Here is a 23797-nt window from a genome sequence, read left to right as displayed (position 1 = left end):
TTGCCCCAAAAGATAAACTGATTTTTTTTTTAATGAAGACTATGGTGTAGTGATAAGGAAGGCAGATCTAACACAAGTCTGTAAGAATGTGCAAAACCATCCCCTGCCTCCCAGAAAATACACTTCTGCTCTAAAATTCTTCCTATGTAAAGAGGAATAACTAAATACGTACATAGTTACAGTACAGCTTTGAAAGTCACATGCTGAGATTCCAGTATATTTCATATGGTTAACATAATTGCTAGTATTTTAATTTAGTCTGCTATACTAAAATAACTTCAGAAGATAATATTGAGAGACCTTCTTCATCTTTGGGAGAAGTGCAGACTAGATCACGACAGACTTCTTTTTCCATTTCAACTTCAACCTCAAAGAACGTATCTACAAGTTCCTCAGCTTGGTCTATACAAAAGAAAATAAAAAGAAACACACTTTTTTGTAAAAGATCAGAAACTTGAGGGTAAACTTGAACTATAAAATAAAGCTAACTATATTTCACACATCTAAGACACCTACCTAGTCAGATACAAAGAAAAAAAATTAAATTTTAACATTACCTTTCATCTGATCACCTTTCTCTGCTATTCTTTGCTGAGCTTTTCTGAAAACTCGAAGATGAGTGCCAAAGTCATCAACAAGTCGTGTAGTGAAATAAGGCTGCCAGTCTGTTTCCTTTGACCTATCAGAAAAGTGTATCCATGAAAATTCGCTATTTTAGTCTGAATACAAAGAACAACAATAAATTTCTAATTCTCCTTCATTCCAAGAGTGACACCGATAGTAAACATGGGAAAAAAAGAAGTAAGTCTCAGAATTGCCTATTCACTGAAAACAAATTGTAACACACCACTCTCACACCACATTGATATTAATGCTTGATTTACTTTAAGGTCAACATTAATACCTAAAAAAAAGTGTTCTGTTTCATAACATTGTCAAATATCTGTGAAAAACACTGGTATTAACAGCCTATGAACATCTAAAACCTAAACTAAAATACTCTCCAGGTCTTTTGCAGCCACACTGTCATTTTGGAAGACACTGAAACAAGATCATTTTCTTCTGAGTTTGCAGGATACACCCGAGTGAGAAAACACACATTTCATTTGAAACTACAGCAACCTAATATTGATTAGATTGATAAATTACAACTTACATGAGAGGTAGCTAGTCTGACTCTCCAGCAACGCACATGGATTTGTGTCAGAAAATAGTCACTGTTAGATTTGCATAAAACCATTTCATTAGTGGTATGAACTAGATGCAAAGATATTCTTGTGATGGCCTTACTAGCCAAATTTAAAAGGTATTTTTGAGTTACAGGCTTAATAAGCTAGAGGTTAGTGATGGCTTTTACGCTGCACTAAGTATTCCACTACCTGAACTCTCTCAGATACCTACTACTTTGTTATAGCAGAAACTTTCTATAACATTTATTTTCTGTGTTAATTCTCTCACCTGCTCTTTCTTCCCTCAAAAAAGGGAGAGAGAGATAAGGAACTCTGGAAGAAAGGGAAGCCTACTGCAAAATCTAGATGTGGAAATAAGAAGTGGAGCTGTCTCAACAGGCAGAAACACCAAAACCTTCAATAATCCAGATCCACCATCTACACAACCAACAAATCCCACAAAAACACTAGGTGGCGGCCTTACATCAGCCTTCCAAATGTGGAACTCGAGGAAAAAAACCAAACAGCCCTCTATACTCATTCTCTCCAGAAACTCACGGGATATATGGAATTAGAGATCATGGTACTAATCTAAAACTTCTACAGCTATATCCAAGTACAGTCACGATAAATAACACTAGATTATTTAATAATAACAAACAAGTGCTGCTCTCTGTGAAACTGATTTGATTTGTACAGAATCCGACTGCACAAGAGTTGTGGCTTTTTTTGAAGAGCTATAGTACTATAGAGAAAAAAAAAAACCACAGAATTTGCTATAACTTGGCCTGCTTTGACACAAACTCAGCACTTGATACTGTTCAATGAAGTAACTTTGCCAAATAGGCAAAAACATTGAAGTTGGGCAGCCAGGTCCATTTCGTGCTTGCTGTAACTTATGCCTATATTTAGCCTAGTTTTCACTATTTCCAACACTGTTTCCTAGGATTTCCATTATTTCACAATCAGTACGATTTTATTCTAATGACTTTTTCCTAGCATTAAACCCAGCTCTCTGTCTTTGATCTTTCTTGCCAGAAAAGCACACTGACCTACATTTTCAAGTCAACGGAGGGAGGGGATAACACCACCTCAAAATTGCTAAGTTTTTTATTATATTTAGGTGACCCAAAACCTCTTCTGAAGAGAAAACGGGTAACAATCAGCACAGTGGGATGAATACACGAAATCATTACTTAAAGAAGCAGGAGAAGGATATAAAGGCATATGGTACCTAGGCTGAGAAATCTGCCATACTAAAGAAAAGAATAAATAATTTCCCAGACAAGTTCCCTGACTTACTACTGCTTTTTAGGCAACAACAGAAAAAATGTGGGATAATTAGCAAACTAATCATTTGTTCTGAATCAAACCTATTTTAAAAAAGATTTACAGATGTGACATTATTTCATTCCCCAGCTAATTTTTAAAAGTGGTATAACTCTTCAATAAATAAGAAACAAAGAGTTTTTTTGAAGGAATGCTCATCTCAGCTGACACAGAGTTAAAGGCTTTCAAATTGACTAACTTTGGGAATAGCCCTGCTGCTTATATGAAACAGACCTGCATGTAAAAAGATGATGATTCATGCAACTCCATGCTTAAGTTGCAGAAAAAAAAAAAAGAACCTATTTGGTAATTTTAGACATTAATCTGAATTTTGAAAAGGCCATTTTGCAAAAGACCATGACTACAAACATTATCTCCACTCATTCCTTAAGGGATCAGCAAGTGCCTGTAGTTCTTGGATTATTCTCTCTGCAAATACGCACTGAACTATGCCAATAGATAAACGTAATAATTTATCTACTACCACAGAACCCACAGAGGTGTTTGTCCACTTGCTTACAGTGTATTGATGTAAACACAAATAACGTTACCTGGCAGAAAACTGAACAAGTGCATACTGAAGAGCCTGCCTGATTTCCAGAAGAAACGATTCATCATCACTTAGTGTGTAATACCAATACTGCACGTAGTCTCTCAGGGAAAACTGGATTACCTGAAATTAGAAAGCAAAAAATAAAAGATGAACTAATGAACAAAACACAACAAAATATAAAATAGCTTTTTGTGCCTGATAATGCAATAGCAGTCATCTTAAAAGATTAATATAGTGAAACATACTCCCCTACCATTATGGATTTGAGTGATACAATACAACAACTCACATACTGAAGCCTCTTTTTCATATTGGTTTATGTTTATTCATCATCACTATGATGAGAAACTATAATATACAGAAAACAGGCTCAAGTATTCCCCAATATCCTGGCCCATCCTCAATATTTTTCACTTACTACTCTCAATTGCAATAAAAATGTCTCAACTCCTATTTGTCTCTAAGCTACTTAGATATTACATAGTCAACACATGCAAAAATAAAAATAGGTTAAGAAGTCCTGGTTATAACTTACCTGTTGCAAAGGCTCATCAATTATATTTGCACCTGTCAGTCTTCTGTCAATCTTAATAGGTCTGGCTTCACGTTTCATTTCTTCTATGCACTTGAAAGAGATTAGGAAACGTAACTTTGCAGGTTTTAGCTAGAATTGAAAATCAGCTCCACTATTGATGACGCACTTGAAAGAGATTAGGAAACGTAACTTTTAGCTATAATTAAAAATCAGCTCCACTGTTGATGATGTATGTATACTTTCAGTAAAGAGTTTACACAACATCTCCCCCATTATTACAATTTATAGAGTAGATATGATATCATCATAGAATGGTTTGGGTTGGAATGGGGCATTAAAGGTCATCTAGTCCAACCCACCCTCCAATGGGCTGAGACATCTTCAACTACATCGAGTTGCTCAGAGCACCGTTCAACCTGACCTTGAATGTTTCCAGAGACAGGGCATCTACCACCTCTCTGGGCAACAACAGTAGCTGTATTTTTCATTATACAATAAATAACGGTAAGGAACTAACCTGAAAACCTACTTCTTGCTTACTGTACAGGAGTAAGTTTGCTAAATAACTAGATCAGAAGGAAATAAAACTCAAGAAGGCATAAAAGGAGGGAGGGGGACACGAGACAGTTTGTGGGCAAGACCCCAGTTCCACACTTGATTATGAACTCCCTGTGCAACCTCAGGCAGGTAATTTGTTCAGCTGGTTTTTTGCCTCTCCATTTCTTTATCCGCCTTAGTTGATTCTATATGCCAGAAGATAAATTAGTCTTTTGTACAATCACTACTTGACAGATGGATCTTTAAAAATTAATTGATGAGGGGTTAAAAAAATTTATGGAAGGACTTGCAACACAGAGCAGTTGACTCCAAGAATGACTTCATCAGAGCTGACTTTTGGCAAGTGACATACTGAAAAAGAACACCCGTTATCAGTGCTTCTCTTGAGTGGACTAACACAGTCTCGTTCTACAAACTTAAGATGACATCAGCAACAACCCCCTTTATTGCCATATAAATAACAACCCAACAACCTATGCTATTGCTCAAAAAAATCAAGTTATTTTATTCTTTGATCCAGAGAGAAAGTGATGACCGCATCGGAAACACAGAACTACCAAAAGTCATGAATGAAAAAACTATAAATCTTATGTCCAGTGTTTCTATGCTACATCTCTCCCTAAGTCTCTCTCATTCAAACCAGTTAATGGTGAATGACAGTGAAATACCTGAGGCCAGAAAACATTCCTCCTCCTGCTTCACAACAACTCCATTACAACACAAAAGTATATTGTTGCAAAATTCTGTGTATTTTTTAACTTTTGAAACAAGGGAACAGTTAAATGCTGCTTTAATATGAATCAAGTTGACTCATATTCAAACAATACTCCAGCTATATAGTAATGAATTTGCAAGATATTTTTGCCTTGACAGTGTCAAAAAACCTGAAAAAATACAGAATGGAATGATTAAATATTTTTACTAAGCAAAGCACAATTCAAATTGCCAAACAAAAATTGTTAAAAGAGAGTTTTGAATTTTAAGGACTGAATGCATAAAAACCCCCACATTTGGAAAGCACAGAAGAAAAAATATCAGACTGAAGAAAGAGACAGAAAGGGATAAGCAGAGAATATGTAATTTATGTAGTAAAAATCTGAATGTTCATAGGCTCATAGGCTTCATGTTTGGTTCTGGACTTCAGGAAGTCATCCTGTCCACAACCTCCTGCTCAAATCAGAGCCACCCATGAGGTTAGACTGTTCTTTCCTATTCCTTTTTCTCCAGTGAAATATTTATGTACATGCAGCATAATTTCATTTGCTTTTGATATGTCTGAACACATCTAAAATTTAGAATATCAGCTTTTATTTCGCTGCAGCTTCAACAGCTGACCTCAGTTCTCACTTGGAAAGCGCTGCTGGTTTTAAGCCTGGCCTTCCTGACACTGACTTAAAAGATGGATTAACAGGAAGGACCCAACTCACACGAAGAAAACTGTCCCACTTGACTGTCATTTCACACATAATATCAGTCTGACATACTCTATCAGTATTAAATCACTGGTTAGAAAAAATGAGTATCACTTGTAATTGTCAAATTTGACATCTACCTACTTCATTTTAAGCAGGTAGGAAGCACTTATGAGGAACGTGGGACGTACACTCCCCCACGTGAGATGCAGCACAGAGTAAAGAAACCCAGGCTCCACAAGTACATAACTGCAGTGACTGGGTAGACCTCAGACTTTGCTGCACACATAGATATTTTCAAAGTCCTTTTTAGAAACTGCAGTAGATAAAGATGAAAAATGCCTCATTTGGACTGTTCCACTATTTCCCAAGTCACATACTTGTGGTTACAGGCTTTCACAAGTGGACAGGACATAGGGGATTTATACATCCGCATCAAATCCATAGTGTAGCATACGACCCCTTGACTCGAAATAAAAAGATTCAGAGCCTAGTCAGGGATCAAATATGCAACTGGAGCTTATAACAGTGATAACTCATTGTGATTTGGCAATCTTGCATCCAGCCCACAGAAACTCCTCCTCTTTTGGATGAAGCACGAGACACATCACTTCTAGCAATAACTGGACATTCGATACTTCTGGTGAAGTTGGACAGAATCTATAATTTTTATCAAAAATGGCATTCTAGTTAACAGCTCAGAAGGCTCTAAAATTGCCCAGAGCCTAGTCAGGGATCAAATATGCAACTAGAACTTATAACAGTGATAACAACTCATTGTGATTTGGCAATGTTGCATCCAGCCCACAGAAACTCCTTGTCTTTTGGATGAAGCATCCCCTTGACTCGAAATAAAAAGATTCAGAGCCTAGTCAGGGATCAAATATGCAACTGGAGCTTATAACAGTGATAACTCATTGTGATTTGGCAATCTTGCATCCAGCCCACAGAAACTCCTCCTCTTTTGGATGAAGCACGAGACACATCACTTCTAGCAATAACTGGACATTCGATACTTCTGGTGAAGTTGGATAGAATCTATAATTTTTATCAAAAATGGCATTCAAGTTAACAGTTCAGAAGGCTCTAAACTTGCTTTTCAGTCAATGTTATTTTAATATAAACCAGTGGACAATTGTGTACCTTACAGAGCCAGTACATTATGGTACATCGAGTACATTCCTGAGTTATATCGAAGACTTGCAAAAGGAAAAGCAAGCCTAATCCTGAACTTTAAACCTCCCTGCAGATATGCAAACAAAGAAAATGGCAGAAAGGTAAATAATCTTCCATCAAACTTAAACGTATTTCTCCTTAATATAAGGCATGCATTATATATTTGCTATGGGCAACCAAGGAAATCTAGCTGCCCTAAATCCTGTGTTGTAACTGGTACATCCTCCACATTATTTCCATCCACAATTTTGTTATCCTGAATTATAACTTATTTCTTTAAAATCAAGCATTTAAACATTCATCTCAGCCGTTGTAACTGGTACATCCTCCACATTATTTCCATCCACAATTTTGTTATCCTGAATTATAACTTCTTTAAAATCAAGCATTTGAACATTCATCTCAGCCTAAAAAAAAAAAATCCCTTAAAAAAAACAATCGATAAAACTCTGCCTTTGAGGACAACAGCTTCTCACAAAGAACCTGTATCATCAGATTACTTCTCAAAATACAGTATCTCAAATGAATTTAATAGGGAGGTAAATTCAGTTTGTACTCGGTTCACAGAAGTGTAATGTATGCACTTGCCACTTGAAAAGATATTCATTGTTCAAGATCACTTAAGGCCACAATAGTTTTAAATACAAAAACAATTTCAAGTTAACAAAATTACTTTCCAATAAGGATAAGTCAGCAGAAATTTAATACACAAATGGCAAATAGGAATCCCACGCAAACCACGCATTTGGTTTTCGTTGGGACTCATTTCTTTTTGCTCTGCTACTGTAAAGCTCAGCTAAACCAGCTAATGTTGTTTTAATACAGTGGCAAAAAAAAAAAAAAAGAAATACAAAACACTATTGTAGAAAACAAACAGATTTTAGTTGATGGACAACTTCAAACAGCATTTGGTAACACCAGCTAAAAAAAGCACTTTTGTACTACAAAACTTAAATCCAGAGGTTAGTCAAGAGCAGTCAGTCGAGAAAAATGATGCGTCAATAATCCACTCTTGAATCAAAACAACTGAGTTTGCACAGATTACACAAAAAAAACCCACAACATTTTATTCTTTTATAAAGGAAGGAAAGCATACAGATGTACTGAGCTCAAAAGAAGTAACATTAATGCAGAAGTTGTTTCAGCAATGTAGAGGAAATTTCAAAGACAGAAAAACTTCTTGTATATTTGCTCTCAAAGCATGAGACATATGCAACACTCCACAATCAGCATAATATAAGCACTGAAGTCTAAATAGCACCAAGAACCATAGTCCCCTAAAATGAGGTTTCATGAACAGAACAGAATCATTAGTTGACTATTGATTTGCCCTCTTTCGTCCTTAAACTTTGTATTTTTCATTTTGGACCAGTGAGATTACTTTATGATTTACAATATATTTAAGTTCCTGATTTATCTCAACAGATTCAAAGACTTACGTGAAAATGCCACTTACTAGTCACCAAGAAAGTTTTGTGATTAGAAAACATACTGCTGAATCACAAAATAAATTTATTTCTATGTGCTACTGATAAGAAAGCTGAACCACTCTCCCTGTTTTCACAAGATAACATGAAGCGTGACCTGACAGCTAAGAAAGGGCAGGATGTTTCAGTCAAAATAGCTGTATGATTAGATACAATGTAACTAGTAATCTCTGGGTGAAAGTGTTTTCTCTATTCTGATGAAATATATTTCTATTTCTCTAGGCCAATATATTTCTAAGCTTCTGGGTTGTCAAGACATATTGGTTCATAAACCAGGAATTCCTATAAATTCTACCTCCTGGCTATTAAGAATTTATTCTGTATTAAAGAGATGCAGGTTTATCCAATTAGGAACCCTGAATTAAGGGCCATCAACCAAAATGATGTGTCTGTTAACAATTCAGTAAAAAAGAGGAGTTGAAAAGGGGATCCCACCACTGCTCCGGACTTAGGTATGCACTTCCAAGATTTTTGCTTGGTCTTAAAGTCAGATATAAACTACTACATCCCTAAAGTACTGTAAATCTAGACTTTATTTAATTTTCTTAGTTAGGCAAGCAACTTTCTAGCCACAATCAAAAGAATCACAACTGGAGAGACTACAGATCCAGTGAAGGAAGAATCCTAAATTAGTCATGACAATCATGCAAGAAAAAGCATGAAGGAGCTACCACTCCCCTCCGCCCCCCCTCCAAATATACAATACACATAAGTAGTCTAGAAAGGAACACTTTAGTAACTGCCTTGCAGACAATATTAGCCAGTTACATCTTACTCATTTCTTACAATGAAGCCAGAAACAATATTTGAAACAAACTTTCCATAAATGTTTAAAAAGCTTGTATTTCAAAAAGGAAAAATCTCACGTTTCATTTGCACCTTGCAGCTGACTCAAAACATAAAAGCAGGCTCATTTACCTTGAGAAAAGGCACAGGTCTTAGATTAACAGTGATTATTAGTGTTATTCTAATTTTCAAAAGTATCAAATCTGATCTAGAAGTTAAGACCAGTAAACTCTCCTTACCTTAGGGATCCCAACTGATGTACAAGGAAGAAATGAATGTTCACACTGCTCAAGGTATTTTTCCGAATTGCTTTTTCCAAATAAAAGAGTAACCACAAACCCCCTAAAATAGAAATAGAAAGACCAGCTAGAACAAGTCATCTTTTCCCCATTTTCCTCTAGAAAATATTTCACAATTATAAAATGACAACATATGACAGTTCTCACTGTTTACCCTCCTAGTGGAGTGTAGGGTGCTGCTCACAATAACTGACAAACTACTAAGTAAGAAGTTTCCCAGTCTTGTATTATCAGTTTTGATATGTTCTTATCACACAGCAGATCTATACAGCACAATCTATACTACACAGCCTGAGAGGAACCCGTGATGGCTTGTCACTCATGCCCACAAATATCAGTACACAGAAATAGGGGTACATACATAAACTGCTCTGGTTGTATTTATACAAAGATTCTTTTACTTCAATATTATGAAGAAATAGATACATTTAGGCCATTGCATTGTGGCATAAGACACAAAGAGACAGACCAGGAAGAAACTGGTATTAAGCCTAGTAAGCAACTACTGATTGCATATGTTTAAATAAGAAAGAAAATTTTCAACTGGGAACTTATTTTAAACTAGAAAAAAAAAAAAAATCCCAAACAAACCAACCCCCAAAAAAACCCAAACAAACCCAAACAAGTAGTCAACACTAAGTGTTGGGTTTTTGTGGTGTTATGAGTTTTTTGGGCTGTCAGGGTTTTTTGGTGGGGTTTTTTTTTTTGTTGTTGCTCTGTTCTTAATTCAGCATATAAAATCTAAATAAATAAATGCACTCCTAAAATGTTAGATCAGGAATTCATTATCTTCTTCCCTCACAATTCTACAATGATAATTAAATTATGACTTATAGTTAAGCAGGACAGGAGTTAATTTTATTATTGTTTTCTTTAAGATATAATGAAGGCATAAGGGAAAAAGCAACATTACAGAAAGTTCAACCTTGCTACAACAGCAGTAATTTATTTACAGCTTATGACACTAGGGCACAAAAACACAAACATAAAGCTAGTTTTACTAAAAAATAGATGAAAACCAAAAGGCTGTGCCAATAATAGCATAACCAAAGTAGGCAGTCTTTGAAAAAGTCAAGCATTAAAAAAAAATAAATGAGAATATGAAGTTACTGCTGCTCAGACTAGACTTGGAATGGCTAAACACATGTAGTTTTAACACAAATTTCAAAGCATTCAATTTAAAGGCCAGCTGACCAACATTTGTGACCACAGGAACTCACAAAGTCATTCCAAGCTTGAAACGTGCTGAAAGAATGCAACCTATATCATTAGATTGTTGTTGATACACAATATTCTTAATTATATGATTAGAATAAAATTCCTACCAAGGTAAAATACGCCACTTGAAGGCTTTAATTCCCAAACTAGGAACCATTCTTTTTAAGCACTCTAGAGGCTCAGTAATTCAAAAGCAGGGAGGTAGTTATTATCAGTAACATAAGGCATAAGAAAATTTCACTTGATATGCTGATTCTCTTACAGTTGTCTTTATCTGCCCAACGTGTACTTTCTACATACAAGGACAAAAAAATAAAAGCAGGTCTAATTGCTCTTCTGCTCCAGATATTTCCAGACAGCTTTAAAGTCATAATACCAATGGTGCCAGTAGCATCAAAATTCAGTTCAAGGACAAAAACTTGCTTAGAAAAATCTCAATATTAATTTCACTATGCTTAAAAGTTAACTAAGGCATTGATTTGAGGAAGAGGGGTGTTTTTTTATTTATTGCAAAGGGGTTTTTTTTTATTTATTGCAAAATTTGGAATTACTTTTTATTATCTACCACTCTAATTTCACTATGCTTAAAAGTTAACTAAGGTATTGATTTGAGGAAGAGGGGTGTTTGTTGGGTTTTTTTTATTTATTGCAAAGTTTGGAATTTCTTTTTATTATCTACCACTTTTCTATTAGAAACCCCAGTTTTCTTTTAAAGAAAACAGCATACCCAAAATGCTTTTTTTGGGCCAAAAATCAGTTTTGACTTCAAACATATATGAGTAACTTGGGGAGAGAGGGAGTAAGGAGGAGAGAAATCCTTCTCTTATTCAAAAGGATTGAAGCCTTGGAAATAACTAGCTATATATCTGTTTTCTCTCAAATGTTCCAACATCTCTGAAGTTAATGACTAATTATAAAAATCATAGAAACATAGAACGGTTTGGGTTGGAAGGGACCTTAAAGATCATCTTGTTAGAACTCCCCATATACTCCATTATACTCCATATAATTTAAGTATATGCTCATTTTCTTAGATACCTTTAAGTATTTTCATTTTTAAGCTAGAAATGCTAGGAGTTTCTGCCTCTATAGCAGAAATTAATACATTTTATTCCCTAACTTAAATCATTGTGCACATTGGAGAGGTATACATAGCCTGACAAGCTATGTATGCACTAAAGTTAAATACTCCTCTAATTCATCAAGAAGATATTCAATGCAGTAAATGAGAAATCATTTTAGTCTTTTCTCTATATGAATAGAGCAGAAAAAGGAAAAGACTGTATTTTGCTTAAATTTTTGTTGCTAAGTTTTTCCAAATATTATTGGAAGACCAGCTTTTTACAGGGACTGATCAACAACAGAACAAAGATGACAAAGAAAAATAAAGTCCACAGATTTATCTTTTTCCCCGTCAAGTCTGCAAAGTAATAGCCTCAGCTGAACGCTTTTACAAAAAGTCAAAAAGCAGCTTCAGAACCATTCCCAACATGGTCAGCAGTCAGGATCATCAGTGCAGGCAGCCAGCCACATATATATGGAAGTGATTAAGTATCAATAATTATGCTTTTTGATGACAAAGCAAATTCCTTTCAACAGCAAAGCAATTGACAGTCCAAGAAATTTCAATTCTCCCAACATCTGAAGCGTAAGGCTGTTGGCTGAGCCACAATTCACATTATTTTTACTTTACTTCCTTAGGACTGAAAGGGGGAAGGAGAAGTAGTAAAGTAAGAAACATGCATGATACAAAGGAAAGGCAGATGGTAAGACAGGCCCAGCACCCAGGTTAAAGGTTTTGCACCAATACTTGAAGTAAAAAATATTTCCTGAAGATTAAGACCTTGTAATAGTCTTGGCTACACAGGTTAAAGAAACAGTATCTATCTTTTCCTTCCTGTTTCTGGTGGAAAGAGCTCAATTCCCTAAGCCATGAGTTACCAGATCCTGAATTGAAGAGGGATGTACTACAAAACGGAACAAAAAAAAGCTACCGTTTTAAAAATCAGTCTTGAAACAAAATAAAATTAAGCAAAGACAACTTTGGCTTTAAAACTTTTATTCATACTCACAAATAGTTTCAGTGTCCTTCCATGGACACGACATTATACTTACTACAAGCTATCTGCTTAAGAGGAAACACACAGTTACGACTAAATAAAAAAGAAATAATTAGCACATAGCAGAAGTGAAATCGTATAAACAGATCGCTTATGTTGATACAGCTACAGCATCAACATTGTTTTCCTTCACAAGTCACTGGTTTATACTTTACTAGGGCTGCAACCAGCAACAATTCAACATTTTCTTTTAAAGAACTGCAAAATGGGACAGAAGTGAACTCCCAGCTGGTGCAAGTCAGAAACTATTGATAAAGGCCACTGTTTTCTGACCGAGCATAAAAAGTTAGAAAACTCCATATCAAACTGGATAAGAACTCCAAGTCTCAAGATAAAATTCTACATAAAATCCATGTACAAAATTGTTACTTTGTTCCAGATACGAGGAAGGTAAGTATTAAGGAAACTACTATAATCACGAAGCAAAACTAGATTTTTATTTCCTTAATTTATATAAATGATGTTATGATATATGATTGCTAATCTTAAGTGAAACAGTTATTTCATAACAACTTCTGTTGGTTTCTAAGAGAAATGGGACCAAGTATTTTGCGTAACTTCACAGGAATTAATTCAGAAAGAAAAAGCAGGCAGGAATAATTTAGACATAAATCTATTTGACCTAGTTAGCACTCACAGATGTGTATGCTGACTGTTAAAATTTAAGTAGGTGTGTCACTCTGAAAAAGATTAACAGTGTAAAAAAGGGCTAGATCACAGGCTTAGCCAAGATGTGTATGTTAAAGTAATGAAGTAATGACATTACACTGGAAGGGCTGAGACCTCATATCTGCATAAGTAAACACATAATAGAAAGATGGGTATAAATCCTGCTTTAACAGACACACCACCACAAGATTAATTTATCCTTAAGATCAGTGTTCACTGACTCGCTACAAAAAGGAACCAAAGCAACAAAATAATCAGAGCAAAGAGGTATCTGAGCTGATTTAGAGAATGACTGAGCTCAAGGCACTAAAGGAAGTCTCATGGTGGCAAACTGTACTGGCACAATATGCCAATTATACATGTATCAAGACAAAAGCACTTACTTAAAAGTCAGTTTTACTTCACCTAAATCCTTCCTCTAAGGGACTGATTATTCTGATTCCTGAAAGATGGAATTCCAAGTTTAACACACTTGAAACCCAAGTGTAGCAGCTCTAATTCTAGCCACTGAACTCCATGACATTTTTTGATGAGACTTACAGGAATATACATACATTCTGTACTGCATCCAATAAAAAGGTTAAAAGAGAGGAAAAAAATATTAATGATAGTCCAAACATCTCATAAGTCAAGCAGGTCTTGGAGAATCTGGAAAGGTTACTGTCCTGCAGATCACTCTTTGAGTGAGAGGAAGGAGTAATATCCCTCTAACACATTTAGACTTGGCATGAAAAAATAAAAGTTTTAATGGTTACAAGGCAGACATTATAATAGACCATGTAATAATGGTGCTAAAGTCTAGAAGAAAACATCACCTGTTTGCTCCCTTCCTGTCTATAAAGTATGAAATGTGTACAGCTGACAAACTGATCTATTTGCTCAAGATGTAGCATCATTTCCACACGCCCAGGAAAACACTCACTCATTCCTCTCATGAACAGAGTCTCTTGGGTAGGAAAACGAGATTGTGATAAGGAAAGAGGACATAATTACTTATAAAGTATCTGGGAAAAGAACTGGCATAGTAGTAGAAAGTGTGAACTGAAGTCAACATTGGTTTAATGTGAATACTTTTTCTCCAATACCTATTATAAATAGCTTTTTTTTAATATCAGAGATATTTTATTTTGCCCAGGAAAACATAGTATGAGGACTATTCAATAGCCAACCAAAAAAAAAACCCCACCAAACAAACCCAAAATACTGCGACAAAATTGAGATTTCAAGAAAATTATAAATAGCTTTTTTTTAATATCAGAGATTTTTTTTTTTTTGCCTGGGAAAACGTAGTATAAGGACTATTCAATAGCCAACAAAAAAAAAACCACCACCAAACAAACCCAAAATACTGCAACAAAATTGAGATTTCAAGAAATAAAAATTGGCTGATAAAGAGCTGCTCAAATGCGGAAATATTAATTACACTGAATTCACTTCAGATTTTCAGAGCAAACTATTTGCTAACACACACATTAAAATTTTACTTTCATAGTAGATTATACAAAACACGAAGTAGTATACTTACCCACCCACAAAGCAGAGGATATAAAATGCAAAATAAAATATAGCGAAGGGTCCAAAAGTTACTAGAAAAAGCACAACGCCAAGACTTCCCCATCCCCATATGGAAAGACTGGTCTGTAACAAGAACACATAGAGAAGGAATAATTAATATGATATTTGTACAACTTTAAGTCTCCAAAGAAATATTTATAGTTTTTACAATGCTTGATATATTTTAACTAGATATTAAATAATCTTTGCTTTATGAAATAAAAAATTATCTTTATTTTTTAAAAGCATATTACTATAATATTATATATTTTGGGCCAGCAATCCAGTTTCACTAATGTTATAGCATTTTTCTTTCAAATATCATTAGTCATCTCTCACTTCAGATGCAACTATCACCCTTAAAGTATCAATTCTTTTTCTTCTCTGTTCTCATTTTGTGCACTTTTGTTTCCTGAGATCCTTTTTTCTTTCCCCCTGTGAAATTCTCTGCTACTTCCAAGAAAAATGCAACCATTGTCACAGAACAGGGAGAAACGAATACGACCTCATTTTACACAACTAAACGTGCAATTTTCCCACAGCCAAGCAATGCTACTTCTTCCCTAAATCAAAGCAGTTGCAAGACCAGAAAAAGTGTCCCTTTCTCCAGTCAGGTCACACAAGGGTCAGCAGGTGCACCAAATATTTGGCACCAGTTTATTTTTACTCTAAAATAAACTAGAGGGAAACTTCAGAAACTGGTTACTGTATCTAACAAGACACAGAAATTCAGAACATTCAAACAAAACAGTTCTATGGTATATTTACATACAATTCTGTTTTAAAATCAGGAAATTTAATCTATTTAAAAAAACCTACATAATGCAGCAGGTAGAACATCACGTGAGCTGACGGATTCACCAGGAATAGGAAAAAAGCAGGAAGATTCAGGTTATTATGTCGATATAGGTTACTGTATAAGTGCATTCATATACACATACATACACACTTGATCTGGCGATCTAGATACGTGTGTGTATGTACCTATATTACATATATATCATATACACATACATACACACTTGATCTGGTGATCTAGATACGTGTGTGTATGTATGTACCTATATATATGTACCTATATATACGGATATGCAGGGTAATCTAAAAAGCAAGGTAGTGAAAACCTGACTGAACTGAGCTACAATGGGTTTGGACCTTTACAATACTGCAATGCAGTCAACAAAGATTATATAAATTTAATTCAATGTAGTCTCTAGTTCAATATGGAAAGCATGTTTCAGCCAAGTCCCAAGGGTGTGAAACCGATGATGACAAGTATTTATAGGCCACCAAAACTGTTCCAGCTCTAAGGTTCTCAACTTTTCTTTTTCTGTTGTCTAATTTACACCTTTCCTGCCACTGATCAAGTGACACCCTATGGGAACTCAGACAACTGCTATGTCAACAAGTAACAGGAAGAAAGTATTTAAATAAACTCGTCTTGCAGTTTGACATTTAGAAAACAAGCAGAGATCGAACACCATATTTGCAAAGAACCCTTTTTTAGCTTTTAATAGGGAGGACAGGGGAAGCTTGCTTACAGGTCTTACTTCTTTAAAGCAACTACTTTGATTTCATCTTTCCATCTTAGGAGCGGCATTCAGAAAAATCAACTGCCGGATGAGAGTTTTTAAAATCCTATAAACCATGAAAAAGAATATAAAATAAGGTTCCTATGTAAAGAAGCTTCAGTTCTTCTCTGAGAGCAAGACATCAGACTGCACAAATGCAAAATCACAGCTCTAAGGAGAGACTTTCATATATGGAAATTGTAATCAACAGAATAATTTAATTCACATTGAGATGAAATTCTATTTTCTTCCTTGTTAAAGTTTCACAGCAAGAGATGGAAGAGCTCTACTGGCTTTCTTTTGGTGGTGTTTTAGGCTGGAAAAAATTACACTCTTCTACACACTTCTATATTCAATTCAAGTGTTGCAATTCAAAAACCAGATTGCAAGTGATTCAAAAGCGCTTTATTAGATGATATTAACCATACAATCCACACAGCAAAAATGCTGAAGATCTGTGCTACAATAAATAAATAAAAAAATCTTGGCCACAGCTGAGCGTGATTTTGTTGACTCCTAATAAGTAAATGCAGTAGACAATCTGTCTGGGGGTTGGGGAGGAGACAGAAGGAGAGGGACACCAATCTAAAAAAAACTTGCAAATACAATTAACTAAAAAAGACATGAGCTCTCGTTATACATTTACATTTCAATACTGGAAGACTCCTTGTACTCATACCCTCAGAAATACATTTTATCACTGCTGCAGAGCACTACAAGCAACAGGAAGATACGCACACAGAAGATAACATTTAATCATGGTCTTTTTTTGTCAAAAAATCAGTATGCTTAATGGCATTATACAAAAAAGTTTAAGTTCTAAATATGGGATAAGCACTCTAAATGACTTAACAAAACTTAATTAAACTAGATAGCAGGATGCATATTCAGAGTTGAATGAATGCATAATTAACAAAGGAAGTTCTATAACTCCAATAGATAGAACAGTGACCTTTTGTCCTACGCTCTAGTTTTGCAATTTAGCATATGGCTACAGAGATTCAAATCTCATTTGGTATTTTAATAGGATTTCTTAAAACTCGCACAACTCGGTACACTGCAGTAAGTACAACAGATACTGGCCCAATTCTTGTACACTTTAGATGGGTGGTTTATAGTCTTAGGGATTTTAAGATGTTCAAAGGGATCTAATCATCAGCATGGTTCCATTTAGGCTGACTGTAAATAAAATTTCCCGGAACTTTACACTTCTTAAAAGGACTTTAGCAGTATGAATCCCAGACTAAACTGAAAACGTCATTTAAAGTTCCTTTACCATATCAAAAAATCAACTATTAAAAGCAAAACAAAGTCCAACTTCTACACAAATATAAGACTATGCAGCTGGTCAGTACTGTTCAGGAACTAGCTGAGGTATTTAAATTCAAACCTCATTACTTACAACTTCCAAATAAGTTTTCCTTTTTTGTTATATATATATATATATTTTATAACAGTCACAGTTTTACTCAAGCTCTGCCTAGCCTCACTAAAGTTAATTGCAGGATGAATGCTCTTGACAGAAAAAACAAGCCAGTCTTCCAAAGAGATGGTATAATGCTGGCATTTAATTAGCAGCTATCCAGGGCCTTTAAAAGAAGCTGACAAACCCTACGCTGGGAGGGCAAACTTCCACACTGAACTGCTCTAGTACTATTTACTGAATTTCAAGTAACTAGGGACAGTAACTGAAATGCTAAAAAAAGAACGTAGGCCTTAATCCCACTGTAGGCACGGATGGGTATACGCTGCATGCACAGACACATGCACACACATATGAAAGATCTTTATTCCAGATCAACCACCTCATCAGTTTTAGCCACTTTTTTAGCCACTAGAGATGCCACATTAGCCCCACCATCCTCACTTCCTATCGCTCCCATCTGAAGTATTACAAAGACAGAGTTCTGCAGTGTATTACTAAGGGGCTAACGTAGCACCATGTTCACACCCAGAAGTTTTCTTCCCATGGTATGGAACTGCTTTAGCAAAATAAACCACAACTGCAGTAAAGGGCTGCCTTTAAGTCCAAAGAGCACACTGACAAGACACACCAAGGTGAATAATGACATGAGCTTGATAGAGCTGTTAGAGATAACCAGACTATCACCTCTCAACGACACCTTGCTTTTTTTTTTTGCTTTGCTTTTTTTAACTAGGCTTTGCCCATTTTTCCCCACTGAATGTTTTTTCCACAGTAGACAGCCAACTACTAGAAGTACATAAAGACCTTGCTTTTTTATATACATCTTCTTTTCCGTTCTTTGACTTCTGCTTTCTAATGAATGCAGCCTTTTGATGACCCCTGTTGCACACTGTTAAGACTAACAGTGCTGAGCTAAGAGCCACTACACAACTTAACGTGACCATTCACATGGGAGCTTATGTAAATCCACAAGATTCACTGCCTGGAAACTGTGCCCTAAAGGCCACAAAGACAGTCTTAAATCAAAAGTTTAAAAGAAGAAAAATCCCACTGTCATTTAGTATGCATGCAGTTATGCGTAATATAATTTACTAGTTATGAATTAGCTAGAGTGCTTTGCAGCCAAATCAATGGGAACGTGGCAGGGATTTAATGTACCAACCACAACAACAAAGATTTACTCCAGTATGAAAAATAACTATGACTTACTATAAACTAGGGAAACTGAGGCAGTATGGGCTGGATGAGGGGACAGTGAGGTGGATTGAGAACTGGCTGTGTGATAGGACCCAAAGGGTAATTATTAATGGAGCAGGTTCAAGTTGGAAGCCTGTAACCAGTGGAGTCCCCCAGGGGTCAATACTTGGACCCGTGCTGTTTAATATATTCATCAGTGACCTGGACGAGGGGACAGAGTGTATCCTCAGCAAGTTTGCTGATGATACCAAACTGGGAGGAGTGGCTGACACCCCGGAGGGCTGTGCTGCCATCCAGCGAGACTTGGACAGGCTGGAGGGCTGGGCAAAGAAGAACCTCATGAGGTTCAACAGGGAAAAGTGTAGGGTCCTGCACCTGGGGAAGAAAAATGTCAGGTACCAGTATAGGTTAGGGGTGGACCCGCTAGAGGCAACTACTGAAGAGAAAGATCTAGGGGTCCTGGTGGACAGTAAAATGACAATGAGTAAACAGTGTGCTCTTGCGGCCAGGAAGGCCAATGGTATCTTGGGTTGTATAGGGAAGAGTGTAGCCAGCAGGTCAAGGGAAGTCATTCTCCCCCTCTACTCTGCACTGGTGAGGCCACAACTGGAGTACTGTGTCCAGTTCTGGGCTCCCCAGTTCAAGAGGGACAGGGAACTACTGGAAAGAGTCCAGCGTAGGGCTACAAAGATGATTCAAGGATTGGAGCATCTCCCTTATGAGGAGAGACTGAGAGAGCTGGGACTCTTTAGTCTGGAGAAGAGAAGGCTGAGGGGAGACCTTATCAACGCCTACAAGTATCTCAAGGGAGGGTTGAAGGAGGAGGGAGCCAGACTCTTTTCAGTGGTTCCCACTGAGAGGACGAGGGGCAACGGGCACAAGTTGGAACATAAGAGGTTCCACTCAAATATGAGGAGAAACTTCTTCACGGTGAGGGTGACGGAGCCCTGGAACAGGCTGCCCAGGGAGGTTGTGGAGTCCCCTTCTTTGGAGATTTTCAAAACCCGCCTGGATGCAGTCCTGAGTAACATGCTCTAGCTCTAGGCAATCCTGCTTCAGCAGGGGAGTTGGACTAGATGATCTCTATGGTCCCTTCCAACTCTAGAAATTCAGTGAAATTCAGTGAAATTCAGTGAAATTCAGTGAAATTCAGTGAAATTCAGTGAAATTCAGTGAAATTCAGTGAAATTCAGTGAAATTCAGTGAAATTCAGTGAAATTCAGTGAAATTCAGTGAAATTCTATAGGTTTCTTTTTTGCTTAATTCAGGGCTTTGCCTCTATCCCATCTGTAAGCAAAATCCTCAGTCTTGATACAGCTTTCACCAAATGATTCACCAAGGTAAGCATAGCTTGTTAGCTGCATTTAAACTGGTGCTGTCAATTTCAGCTTGCAACTGCCAGTAAGATACATGTGTGTTTCCAGTTCAGTGCATCCCAAAGTTGGGCCACAGATAGTCATTTTCTTCTTATTGTCCCCTTTGCCACCAAGCAGCAGACACATGCGTTCCCTCTCTCTAGATGCCACCATCCTCCTACTCCAGGTGGGAACTCCTGTTCCAGGCACCAGCTCCCTCCACGATCCCCCACAGGCTCAGAGCAGTTGTGGTGTCCAGTCTGGAGAAGATGGGGCTACAAGGAACATTCCTACAGGAAGGCTGGGCTCTGGAAGCATCCACATCTCAGTCTTAAAGGTTCAGCAGCAAACTACTGAAGTCTTACAGCTCGAGCATTCAAAAGGCCCAGACCACTTCTGATGGTCACCATTTGTGCCCATTTTCAAATTTAATAGCTGTAAAGGAATAATCCCAGCTTTGAAAGAACAGTGTGATTTAAAAACAAAAATACACGTCTTTGCCCATAATTCTCTTATTCCGTATATCCAGTCACATTTATCCATTAATATTTTTTAAATGACAGTGGCTGACCTGTCCATAACTAAGAGTGATCAGCAAAATATTCTTTGCCATTTGGGTAAACTTTTTTTTTTTCCAAATATGATGTTCTGCCAAATGAATTTAATGCCACCTCATGGCTCAGTTTAAAAAAATAATTGTCAAGGATTGCATATATAGTAGATGTCAAGTTTAATTTTGTTAATTTTACACATCTGCCTTTTAATTTGACTTCCATTTTGAGTGTAAATGGAATGTGTTCATGTAGAAACCTTTCTATAATTAAGGTGAGTGTCATTTTTGTCAAGTGATTAAAAATATTATTTTTAGGATTCAAATTACTGTCTCTTCACTAGCATGACAAGTAAAATTGGAAAGCTGTATCAACTGGAGTGCCAATTTCATCCGCGGCGAAATTGTTATGTTACATGACTAGGAAAAATATTTAACAATTGTGAAAGAAACCATTAACAACTTTGTGGTTCCATTCTCCTATCTGCCAAAGTTATAGCAATCAAGTGAAAGACACCTTGGTTGGTTCAAAAACAAGGGTTTTGAAAAGAGTTCTAAATGTCCCTGTTTCCTAACATTGATAAAGGTCTCTTTTTAACCTCTACCTTCTTATCTTTTTGGCCCTTTTCCTTCCTTAGGCCAAAAGGCAATGCAAAGCAAGACGATGCAAAGCCCCATTCCTACTTCAGACTACATAAAAATAACCGTAGTGAATCTAAATAACAAAGTACTGCAGTACTCGGAAGAAAACTCCTGGGAATTGTTTTTTATAAAGGGATTTTATACACTGTATTTTGTTTTTATTGTGCTCAGTTTAGATATCTTTTTCCCAAAGCAAGCTCAAAATGTTGAAGTTTATAAATATACATTATTCATCTTTTAAATAAAAAAAACCAAACACAATTACTGTTCAGTCTTAAGAAGTGAGGCCAGTGAAGTTTCTCCTGGCTAAGCCCAGTATTCCTGCTGATCCCTCCCAGTTGCAGAGGCTGGAAACTCTCCTTTCCTCTGCTGAGCAAGAATCAGGCTGTCCCCTCCGTCTCACCGCCTCCTCTGCCGCTCAACACACGCTTTGTATGTCAAATGCCTTAATTAGTTAACAGTTGGATTAATTCAAGTGCAATCATGTCTAACTGTATTAATTTTGGATTTTAATGCTGCTTCTCACACTTCATGAGACAGAATAGTTTCTGGGATCGTTTTCCCTTCTCTCCTGCACAGTTATAGAAAGTGATATAACAAAGCTCTAGTGGACAGACAATATTTAATTTATATTCCAAACCCACCATTACTGCACTGTGTCAACAATTCACAAAGTTCATTTTTAAAAGTGCAAACCTTTAAATGGAAATATATGCTAATGTTTTCGTAAAGGACATAACATTAAAGTACTTTAATGTAACTAAAACGTTTAAAAGCTACTGTGTGCATATTACTTCAACTTCAGCATTTATCCAGACAGCAAAAAAAAATCCATTACTAATATAAAACCTGCCTGTTTGCTATAATCAGAATACTACTATTGAAATATTGAAAAATAGAAAAATTATGTTCCCTATTTGGATACAATTGGTTTCTGCAATAAAGCTGATGAAGACAGGTAACAGTCTTCTGATTAACACTGATAATTGTTTGACCAGAAACGGTAAATATTTTCAACACCAAACTTTTTTTTCAAGTAAAAAAAAAAAAGAAAAATAACGGTAAATATTTTCAACACCAAACTTTTTTTTTTCAAGTAAAAAAAAAAAAATAGTAAAAAACAGCCTGGCTTCAAGAGTCCAGATTACTTGTTGTTCCCCTCTCACACCTGTTCTGCCAGCATTGCTGATCACAACACGAAATGAAGAAGTGGATCTTTTTAATTTTAAACTGACCTTCATTTTCCTAACATTTATTTTCAGCGCTAACAGCTATTTTATTATACAGCAGAACTATCAGCAAGGGACAGAAAGCCTCATTTCATGTAACCTTATTTTGAAAGAAGAATAAGTATTTATCTTACTATGAAAAAACAAGAGGCCACTTCAGAGACACACACACTCTTTCTGATAACATGCTTGCACTAAAACCCACTCTGAATTGTATTCTAGTTTAAAAAGATACAGAGTTTTGGTCAAGTTTAAAAGAAGCACTTGAGCATCCTGGATAACGACGGGAAATAGGAGATGCAAGCCCACTTTCAGCTTCTTTCTTAAATACAGAAGTGACATAATCACAACTCATTTTTAATGTTATACAGAAGTGACATAATCACAACTCATTTTTCATGTTATTTCAAAGAAAGTGATCCCTTTCCTTTGCAAAAATCCATATTGACTTGTATCTAAGCTAGTTTGGCCACGTGGACAGAAAACAGACAAAAAGGATCAAAGCATTTTGGATCGCCTTAGGTGATCTAAACAGGGCCAGGCTTATTGCTCGACAGGATCACCTGAGGTGATCCAAAGTGAGAAAATAAAGTAATCCCTCTAATTTTAGCTTGAATTCAAGCCAATGAGATAATCTAGACTTTTCTACGTTCAGCCTCTGGATAAACAGATTACATAAAAGTTGCGCAACCTGAAATGGATAGAGTTAGCTACAATTAAAGGAAATAAAGAAGGACACACAACAACACAGTATCTACTTTAAGAAATCTCAGAAACTTCAAAAAGTAAGAGCCTCACAAAAATAGAAAGTGAAACAAAGTGAAAACGCTTAGTTTCTGCAAATGCAGAACTGTCAAAGACATGAAGGCATAAAATAAAATAAATTCCATAAAATTATGAACAGTTTTGAAATGCACACTGCAGCAGCAGTTACTGCGGGTTTTTTTGCTTTTTCCAAAACA

At 36.2% G+C, this 23797-nt stretch overlaps 1 protein-coding gene across 2 annotated transcripts in view; it reads right to left on the bottom strand.

The window, feature by feature from the left end:
• The window catches only part of SNX13 (sorting nexin 13), a 72403-nt gene that overhangs the window by 33153 nt on the left and 15453 nt on the right, over positions 1–23797 (bottom strand). For both annotated transcript variants that reach the window (XM_014937815.1, XM_014937814.1), the window contains exons 2-7: positions 14837–14949; positions 9245–9347; positions 3587–3676; positions 3050–3171; positions 558–679; positions 301–402 (exon numbers count right to left, since the gene is read on the bottom strand). In XM_014937815.1, the coding sequence (XP_014793301.1) occupies positions 301–402; positions 558–679; positions 3050–3171; positions 3587–3676; positions 9245–9347; positions 14837–14949 (652 nt within the window). The remainder of the gene's footprint in view (positions 1–300; positions 403–557; positions 680–3049; positions 3172–3586; positions 3677–9244; positions 9348–14836; positions 14950–23797) is intronic.

The sequence above is a fragment of the Calidris pugnax genome, unplaced genomic scaffold, assembly GCF_001431845.1.
Source record: "Calidris pugnax isolate Ruff unplaced genomic scaffold, ASM143184v1 scaffold11, whole genome shotgun sequence".
NCBI lineage: Eukaryota > Metazoa > Chordata > Aves > Charadriiformes > Scolopacidae > Calidris > Calidris pugnax.
Note: the sequence above shows the minus strand (reverse complement) of the source record. Positions and strands in the feature narration are given on the sequence as shown.